Below are 9,586 nucleotides of genomic sequence, written 5' to 3'. Positions count from 1 at the left end.
GTTCTGCTCCTCATATGAGATGGCACTTTTAAAATAGAAGACCACCTGGTGTTGTGTGTCATCCTTCAGATGGAGAATCTTGGAAGCACTTTTATAGGACACATCTAGATTTTGCTAGTGAACCAAGGAACATTCGGTTAGGTCTGTGTGCGGATGGCTTCACGCCTTTTTCTGTATCTGCGACACCATATTCATGTTGGCCTATCTTTCTTACACCTTATAATCTACCACCCGAGTTATGCATGACTAGTCCATATATTCTTAAATTGTATTATCCCCGGTCCACGTAATCCGAAAGGTTTGATTGTTGTATATTTGCAACCTTTGATTGATGAGCTAAAACAATTATGGTACGATGGTGTTGAAAAATATGACATATCAACCAAGCAGAATTTCAATTTGCGTGTTAATTTAATGTGGACAATTAACGATTTTCCTGCGTATAGAATGTTGTTTGGGTGGATGACTGCTGGGAAGCTAGCTTGTCCTTACTGCATGGAAAATAGTAAAGCGTTCACTTTGAAACATGGCCGAAAGCAATCATGGTTTGATTGTCATCGTCAATTCTTGCCTCCTGATCATGAGTTTAGAAGGATGAAAAATGCACTCAAAAAGAATAAAATGGAATATGATTCTCCACCTACGATACTTTCAGGTGAAGAAATTTGGGAGAGGGTCCAGAACTTCAGTAAAGTTACTGAAGTGTAATGACCCGACCGGTCGTTTTGATCCCTAGCATGCCGTTCAGCAGTTCGAGGCCATGAGCAGCTTCAATTCAGGCATTATGACCTGTATGCATGGTCGGAATTAAATTTCGGGAAGTTCGGAGTTGACTTGGAAAGGAAATTCTCATTTCGGAAGCTAAAAGTTGAGAGAATTGACTAGGATTGGATTTCAGAGTAAACGACCTCAGAATCACGATCTGAAGGTTCCAGCGGGTTCATATGATGATTTTGGACTTGGGCGTATCGGGTTTTGGGTGACCCGGGAGCGTTTTGGCGCCTATTGTGGAAGTTGGCATTTTGGATGAAATTTCATAAGTTTGGGTTGAAGTGCATTTTAGTGTTATCGATGTCCGTTTGGAATACCGACTCTGGAAGTAGCTCCGTATGGTGATTCTGGAGTTGGGAGCGTGATCGGAAGTGAATTCGGATGTCCGTGGAGCATTTTGGAGCCATTTGGCTAAAGATAGAAATTTGAAGGTTTTTGAGAAGTTTGACCGGAAGTGGACTTTCTGATAACGGGGTCGGAATCCGATTCCGGAAGTTGGAATAGGTTCATAATGTCGAATATGACTTGTGTGCAAAATTTGAAGTCAGTCGGACGTGATTTGATAGGTCTAAACATCGAAAGTGGAAGTTTGAAATTCTAAAGTTCATAAAGCTTGGATTGGAGGTCGATTCTTGGTTTTAGTGTTGTTTGAAATGATTTGAGGCCTCGAGCAAGTCCGTAATGTGTTTTACGATTGGTTGGGGTCCCGGGGGCCTCGGGTGGATTCCGGATGGTTAACGGATCGAAAATAAAATTTTGGAGGAGCTGAAGTTGCTGGTTGCTAGTGTAACCGCACCTGCGAAAATAGGGCCGCAGGTGCGGAGCCGCAGAAGCAGCCTTCGTGCCGCAGAAGCGGAATTGGGCGGCTAGGCATGTTGCCGCAGATGCGGTCATTTCGCCGCAGATGCGGGACCGCACCTGCGGAAGGAGGAGCGCAGAAGCGGGCTAGGGCAACTGGAGGAAGACCGCAGAAGCGGTGGAGTGGCTCGCACCTGCGGAACCGCAGAAGCGGTCAGGGGACCGCAGGTGCGGAAATGCTGGAGGCAGTGAGGTTCTTTTAAATCGGGGGTTGGGTTCATTTCAACCCCATTTTCTTCCATTGGAGCCGATTTGGAGCAACTTTGAGGTTCCATTTTCACCACCAAGCATGAGGTAAGTAATTTATGTTAGTTTTGAGTTAAATACATGATTATATACAGATTTGGACATGGAAATTTGTAGAAAACTTGGGGTTTGAGGGAAAACCTAGAAAATTGATATTCTTGGAATTTGACCACGATTTTGGGTATGGAATTAAGAAAAAATCATATATTTGAGTTCGTGATTTCAAGGGTAGACTCTATCTTCGATAAATTTCGGAATCCGGGCACGTGGGCCCGAGGGCATTTTTGTTAACTTTTCGATCGAGGTTAGGAATTATTATATATTGGATTGTAATGAGTAATTGAGCATATATTAATTGTTTTGGAGCGTTGTGCATCCATCTGAGTCTTCGGAAGGGCGTAGAATGCCGGTTATGGATCTTCGGAGCGAGGTGAGTCTCCTTTCTAACCTTGTAAGAGGGAATTGTCCCCATAGGTGAATTAATTGGTTATGTGCTCGTATTTGTGGGGGCTACGTACGCACGAGGTGACGAGAGTCCGTGCATAGCTACTATTATGTTATTGTCCTGGTAGTCTAGGACCCAAAAACATGCTATACTTGGAATATTTGTGATCTTATCGACAAATTGAATTTCTTAAATCCTATCGAATTGGTAAATGAATTTCTAAGAAGATTAAACTACATTTTCTTGAATTAGTGAAAGAGAATTGGCTTTTCCTTGGGTAATTGTTCCCTGATAAATTCATGATTGACTGATTGTCGTGTTTATTTATATTTGACCGCGTCGCATGTATGATTCACAAGCGGGATAATAGATGCATCTATGGTTCGGGTCGCTCGACCCTCGGCAGAGCACATTTTACATTTATGTTGGATCGGGCTGTACGACCTCGGCATGATTTGCGCATGCTTGTATTGCTGCCTTGAACTTATTAAAGTTGTTATTGCCTCTTCCTGGCTTGAGAATATTTGTATAAAGGACTTCAAGAAATTTGGAGATTTCCTATAAAAGAAAGAATTACTTGCTTCATCCCATTGAATTACAATCATGTTTATAAAAGTCCACGATTTAATTTATTATTGATATCACATTATTGGACCACTAGTAAGTGTCGAAGTCGACCTCTCGTCTCTACTTCTTCGAGATTAGACGAGATACTTACTGAGTACACGTTGTTTTCGTACTCATGCTACACTTGCTGTGCATTTTTGTTGCACAGGCACAAGTACTTCTAGTGGCCTACTAGGCGTAGCAGCATGGATGATACTGGGACTAGGTGAGCTGCATTACTCGAGGCGACCCGCAGCTAGTATAGTCTCTTTCAGTGTATTGTATTTATTTTCTGTCCAATTGTATTTCCGGACGGATGTTGTATTGTATTGTCTCTTAGAAGTAGCTCATGCACTTGTGACACCGGGTTCTGGGGATGTCTATGGGTTTATTCAGAATTTTTTTTCAAAGTTGTTAAAGGTTTCATTTTCTTATTCAGTAAAATTTACTATGTATAGCTTAAACGTATAAAAGAAGAGATTTCAGAAATATTTAAAACGAGAATTTAATTAAGTAATTTGGTTGGCTTGCCTGACAGCGGTGTCCGGCGCCATCACGACCCTTGGTGGATCTTCGGTCGTGACATGAAGCTCCACCTTATAGGTTCCCCGGGTACGGTGTTACTCATAATTGGACGAAATAGAGTATATTTTGGGAGTTGCCTTATTGGAAGGATAATCTTCTCCATCACAACCTTGATGTCATGCATATTGAGAAGAATTATTTTGACAATTTGTTCAACAGAGTGATGGATGTTAAAGGTAAGACAAAGGATAACCCGAAGGCTAGAATGGACTTAGAAGAATATTGCAGGCGGCCTGAATTATACTTGTAGACAGAAAACAATGGTAAGATATTCAAGCCCAAAGCAAGTTACACATTCACTTTGGAGGAAAGACGGCAAATTTGTGATTGGGTAACGAAATTGAAGATGCCTGAGGGTTATGCGTCGAATCTTGGAAAAAAAGTTGATATGGAGGTAGGGAAGTTGAGCCATTTGAAAATTCATGAATGTCATATTTTCATGGAGACCTTAGTGCCTATTGCATTTTGTCGTTTGACTGAAAGAATCTAGAAACCCATCACAGAGATTAGTTTGTTTTTCAAAGACTTGTGTTCTTCCACATTAAGGGAAGAAAACCTACTCCGGATGGATCAGAACATTCGTGTAAATTCTACTAAGATGGAAAAGATATTTCCATGTGATTTTTTTGATGTGATGGAACACCTTCCAATCCACCTTGTACATGAGGCACGACTTGGAGGGCATGTTCAATGCAGATGGATGTATCCCTTTGAGAGGTAATATTATAAGTTTGATGTAATTTTCTGTTTTATTTGAATGTTCTTGGCTAACCTGAAATTATGTAGGACAATTGGCAAATGCAAACAATTTGTTAAGCAGAGGAATATGATTGAAGGATCTATATGCGAAGCTTATCTTGCAAAGGAAACTGCTCATTTTTGCTCTTATTATTTTGAGAGTAATGTGCCATGTGCTAGGAATAGGCCCAATAGGCACACATTCGAATGATCCATTAGATCCGCCTATGTCCATATTCAATCAACCAGGCCGATGTTCTAAGGCAGTTAGAAAGAGAAATTTGAGTGATATGGAGTACAAGTCAGCTACACTTCATGTGTTGCTAAATTTTCCCGAAGTTGTACCATTTCTCAAGTAAGTATTGATTTAGTAGTTATCAAAATATAAAATTTACTGTTATTACATCTCAATGTAACTACTAAAAATATTTGATGTGTCACAGTCACTTCGTGGGTCAATTTGGCCATGATGCTGTATATACGAGATTTGATACGTGGTTCAAACAATTTGTAAGTTTATCCTTAAAATATTCTAACACTATGTAGGTAAACAATATTTGGAAGTTATGCTAACTTATGAATTTTTTTAACAATATGTAGGTAAATGATCCAAATAATGGTGTAAATCAACTTTTGAAAGATATATCTTGGGGACCTGGGCTTGAGGTTACAACAATGTCTAAGTACGTTGTGAATGGTTATAAGTTTCATACAGAGGATTGCTCTAAAAATAAAAATAGCAACAACAGCGGGGTGTGGGTTCAAGGTGGTGATGGCAACCAAGTTGGAGATATTGATTATTATGGTGTGCTCAAAGAAATAATAGAATTAGAATATACAGGTTGGCCACTTAAAAAATTGATACTCTTTAGATGCAAGTGGTTTGACCCAAATCCAAGAAGAGGTACAAGAGTACACAATCAATACAACATAATTGAGATTAATCACACGAGGGAGTATGATCACTATGATCCTTCCATAATTGCATATAATATTAGGCAAGTGTATTATGCTCCTTATCCATTACGGCGGAATAAGTCCGATTGGTGGGTTGTAATAAAAACTAAGCATGTAGGTAGGGTGGAAGTCGAGAATGTGTTAGATGTTGCATATCAAAACGATATCTCCAGTGTTCACCAAATAGTGGACGAAATTTTAGAAAATGATTTGGAACATCCTGAACACATATTGGAAGAAGTTGATATAAATGAAGTAAGAATTATAGAAAACAAGGAAGAAGAATCAACTGATGAAGCTCAAACTAGTGAGGAAGAAGAATTCTCGGACGAGGAACAATACGTCGATGAGCTTTAAAAAGTCAGTTTCTTTAATAACTCTCATTTATAGCTAGTTTCTTATATGTTTCAATCTAAATATGTATTATATTATGCAGATGACAGGCAAGGGTCGAGGTAACAATGACCCTGTTGTTCTCGGGGTCGAGAAAAGGCTAGGAAACCAAAGAGGAGGGTAGAAGATAATACTCAATCTTTTCCACCCTCTTTAGAGATGCCTATGCCTAAGCCTATGTCTTATCCTCCACCCCAGGGCTATTCTGAGCTACCACAGCATCACGAGCCCTACACCTTCGTGCAGACACCAGGTCTTTCGTCACAGGGCCATAGGACTATACGTCCGGCATACAGTCCAGCTGCCTCACGACCACGTGGATCGCAGCCATCTACATCGCATGGATCGCATCGATCCATGTCAGATCCACATGGATCACAGCCATCAGTGTCACAACCACTCGGGTCACAGAAATCAGTATCACAGCCACTTGCGGTCCATCCAGCTATGTCACAGTCACTGGGATCGCAACCATCTTCATCAGCGACTCCATCTATTTTAGGCCTTCGCCTGCGAGATAGTAGCTCTGTCCCCCCTACACCTTCCACACATGCCTCTGATATACATGCTTCGGATGGTGATGCTGATGATGACGAGGAGGTGCATTATGATCAATATGGCAGGATCATCATAGTCCCTGAGGGTGATGGGTAAGAGTTATTTGTTATTTTTACGTTTATTGTTTTCTACAGTTTGTACTAAGATATTAATGTGTTTTTTTAGTTAAATTGCAGGTTCATCCCGAGAAATATTACTACGAGGATAATCACCAAAGCCACCAGAAAGCTTTATGATGGCCCTTATGCAACTTGGAGTGAATTCCCATTCTCGCTGAAGGAGCAAATTTTCAATCAATTTAAGGTATAAATATTCTTTTAAGCAGTATAATTATTTATATTTATGATATTTCCATATAATATTTAACTTTGGAAATACAGAGCAAGTGTGTATGGGAACATCGCTATAGCGCGGAAGTGGCTGCAAATTTTCATCACAAAGCTCGCAAGCGGTTGTCGCATAGTTTCTCCAAAGCTAGAAAGTTGAACCAGAAGCCTGACTGGTTGCTTCAATATTTATGGGAGGATTTGCAAAGGCAATGGCTTACCACAAAGTCCTTAGAGAAGATCGAAAAAGGAAAGAAAGCTCGCGCATCTGAGAAGGGAGGCTCCTTGCACACTGGAGGTGCGATCAGCCTAGGGACAATAAAAAGAAGATTGGTACGTAATTGCTTAATTTATTTTAAGTTTCAAAGTATATCTATACTGTTTATTAACTAAAAATTTATGAGTTTTCAGGAAAAGAAGTTGGGGCGTCCAATGAACCAAGATGAGCTATTCAAGGAGACTCATATTGTAAAGAAGAAGAAAGAGACGGATCAAGAAAGGTGGGTCGAGGATCGAGCCTCGACTGTACATGTAAGTTTTCACTTTTCATTAAGTATTTTGATTTACTTTTATATAAATTTTGAAATACTAATTCAATGTAATTTTTCTTATAGGGTCGCTTCACAGCTAACGTGGAGGAATTCATACGCAGTCAGCCACCTAATGAGTCGGGCGAGCCAATCCAACCTTCGGACGAGGATGCTGAAAGAATATGGATGGATGTTGCTGGCGGTCCAAAATGGGAGAAGGTATACGGGCTTCCTACTAAGAAATTNAGCACGGAAAGAGATGATGTCAAAGACACGAGAAGAGGTATTATTTCGCCAACATAATCTGTTATTTGGCTTGGTTACTATAACTTCATTTGCACATCTTCATGTTTTTACAGGTCACTGCAGAATTGAAGGCTGCTTCATTAACTACCGATATCACTGAAAGGAGAAGGATGCAGTCTGATGCATTATCAGCTGTCTTTCAGACGTTCTTTCGTGTCCTAAAGCATGCATTAAGGCCTCGGTATGTTCATTTTGCTGATGATATAAATGGAGCATGTCAAATAATGAATTCACTTACCATGAACCCACCAGATATGAACTTGAACCACATCATATAACTAGTTCCCCTGTGAGAAAATACCAGGACTCCACCTTTTTAAGTGCTACCTGGCGTTTATTATTATTTTGATGAAGTTGGTAATTTTATTGATTTAATGAGAAATCCCCTCATACAAGGTGTATAGTAAAGTGGAGAATCTCACACAAAAACATGATCCTTTACAGGGAGCTATCTAGCTTTTATATAAAAAAGAAGAAAGACAAATGAAATCCTAGGAGAAAAGAACACATGACTGTCAAACCAGTCATTCATGTCCTTTCTCTATGCAAAACTATAACTAGCCATTAATGGTATACAAAGAAGAGGACGAATCAACTTTGCAGTAAAGGCCATTTTATGAAACCAGAAGAGATATCTGAAGAAGATGAATAGGAGGAAGAAAGAAGGCCACCTTCCATTTTCTTTCTAATTTTAATTGATTTACTTGTAAAAGAAAATAAAGAAGAAGACAGGTCCTGGTAGTTTTTTGGAGGATTCAGTCTCCATCTTTTTGAAATTTTTACTAATCCATCTGAAATTGGGAATGATTCTGTTATAGAATCTTTATTTGTTATATGAATACATCTGCCATTCTGCTTTTTCTTTCTATCAAGAATAGTTCATGAGCCCCAAGCCATTATTATGCTTTCACGGATGCATTTGTGTTGTCTTGATTTCAAATTAATTTTGGTTACTGATATTGATATGTTTCTAGCATATTTGGTTTCCCTTTGTGTTCTCAGATAGTTATGCATTTTCTATTATATTGCAAATTCTTCATATGATTGTGATATTTCCTTTAGTTGTCTGCGTATTGTATCTGGAGGTTAAATGAAAACAAAGACTATGATCTATATCCATGATGGGGGAAAAGGGGAAAGCTACAGAAGTTTTTTTGGATAACCGAGAAATTCCCGAGGCACAGTGGTGCATGTTACGGAATTTGGTGGATAATGGCCTGCCGCTCTACCCGTCTCAACTTAAATACCAAACTTTTGTTTGCATCTCTCATATATCATGAGACTTCTTGCCCCATTATCTCCTATTGATTATCGGACTTCTAACCTCATTTATATCATTCCTAATTCCACTAATTCTAGGATTGGGAGATGACTTCCTAATTCCTCTAGTTATAGTGTTACAATTATTGTATGACTACATAATTACACTCGATAGTAGCCATCATAACTAAACATAATAAAGACATGCTTGCAGAGATTTATGTGATGTAAGTTCTAATCCCGAATAAATTGCTACTGACGTTCACTGGGTGATGTTTTACATCTTTCCAAGTGCTGGAACATAAGGTCAGCTTGTAGAACTACATTAACTGATTTGAAATAAAACTTATCTAACAGAAATTAGTGCTTATGGTGCAGGTTGCTGAAGTCTTAATTCAGTTTGAGTTTGTTATCACAAGAAACTCATACTGGTTTTGGATATCCAAAGCATCTTGGATGTTATGTTTAAATTTTGCTTTATTAGCTCTTGCATCAGTACAGTCTATACTATACTTGACCACTGTGTTATCACTTAATGCCTTTTCACTTAATGCTGTCTCAAAAAGTAACTTCTATGTTATTATTACTCAGATCAGAAGCAGGTTCTTCACCTCAGGCACCTGGAAGTCATCCACTTCTTGCTCCTTGTCTTAATGGAATTGGGAAATTTTGCCAACTCATCGACTTAGATTTCATGTCCGATCTTATGAATTATCTGAGGAAGCTTGCTGGAAGTGGCAACAACTCTGGTGATTCTTCCATGGATGGTTCAGCANGCTGAAGGAGCAAATTTTTCAATCAATTTAAGGTATAAATATTCTTTTAAGCAGTATAATTATTTATATTTATGATATTTCCATATAATATTTAACTTTGGAAATACAGAGCAAGTGTGTATGGGAACATCGCTATAGCGCGGAAGTGGCTGCAAATTTTCATCACAAAGCTCGCAAGCGGTTGTCGCATAGTTTCTCCAAAGCTAGAAAGTTGAACCAGAAGCCTGACTG

General features: G+C 39.2%; 1 protein-coding gene across 1 annotated transcript; it reads left to right on the top strand.

Annotated features, from left to right (window-relative positions):
• The first annotated feature begins 7,265 nt into the window (after nucleotides 1-7,265).
• Nucleotides 7,266-9,360, top strand: LOC109217723. The gene is made up of 3 exons (XM_019381988.1): nucleotides 7,266-7,296; nucleotides 7,373-7,500; nucleotides 9,171-9,360. The coding sequence occupies exons 1-3, from the start codon at nucleotides 7,273-7,275 to the stop codon at nucleotides 9,358-9,360; spliced, it is 342 nt and encodes a 113-aa protein (XP_019237533.1). The 5' UTR covers nucleotides 7,266-7,272.
• Nucleotides 9,361-9,586: the final 226 nt, after the last annotated feature.

This window comes from Nicotiana attenuata, unplaced genomic scaffold (genome assembly GCF_001879085.1).
Source record: "Nicotiana attenuata strain UT unplaced genomic scaffold, NIATTr2, whole genome shotgun sequence".
Classification (NCBI taxonomy): Eukaryota; Viridiplantae; Streptophyta; class Magnoliopsida; order Solanales; family Solanaceae; genus Nicotiana; species Nicotiana attenuata.
The sequence above is the reverse complement of the archived record's forward strand: the minus strand, read 5'-3'. Positions and strand labels throughout refer to the sequence as shown.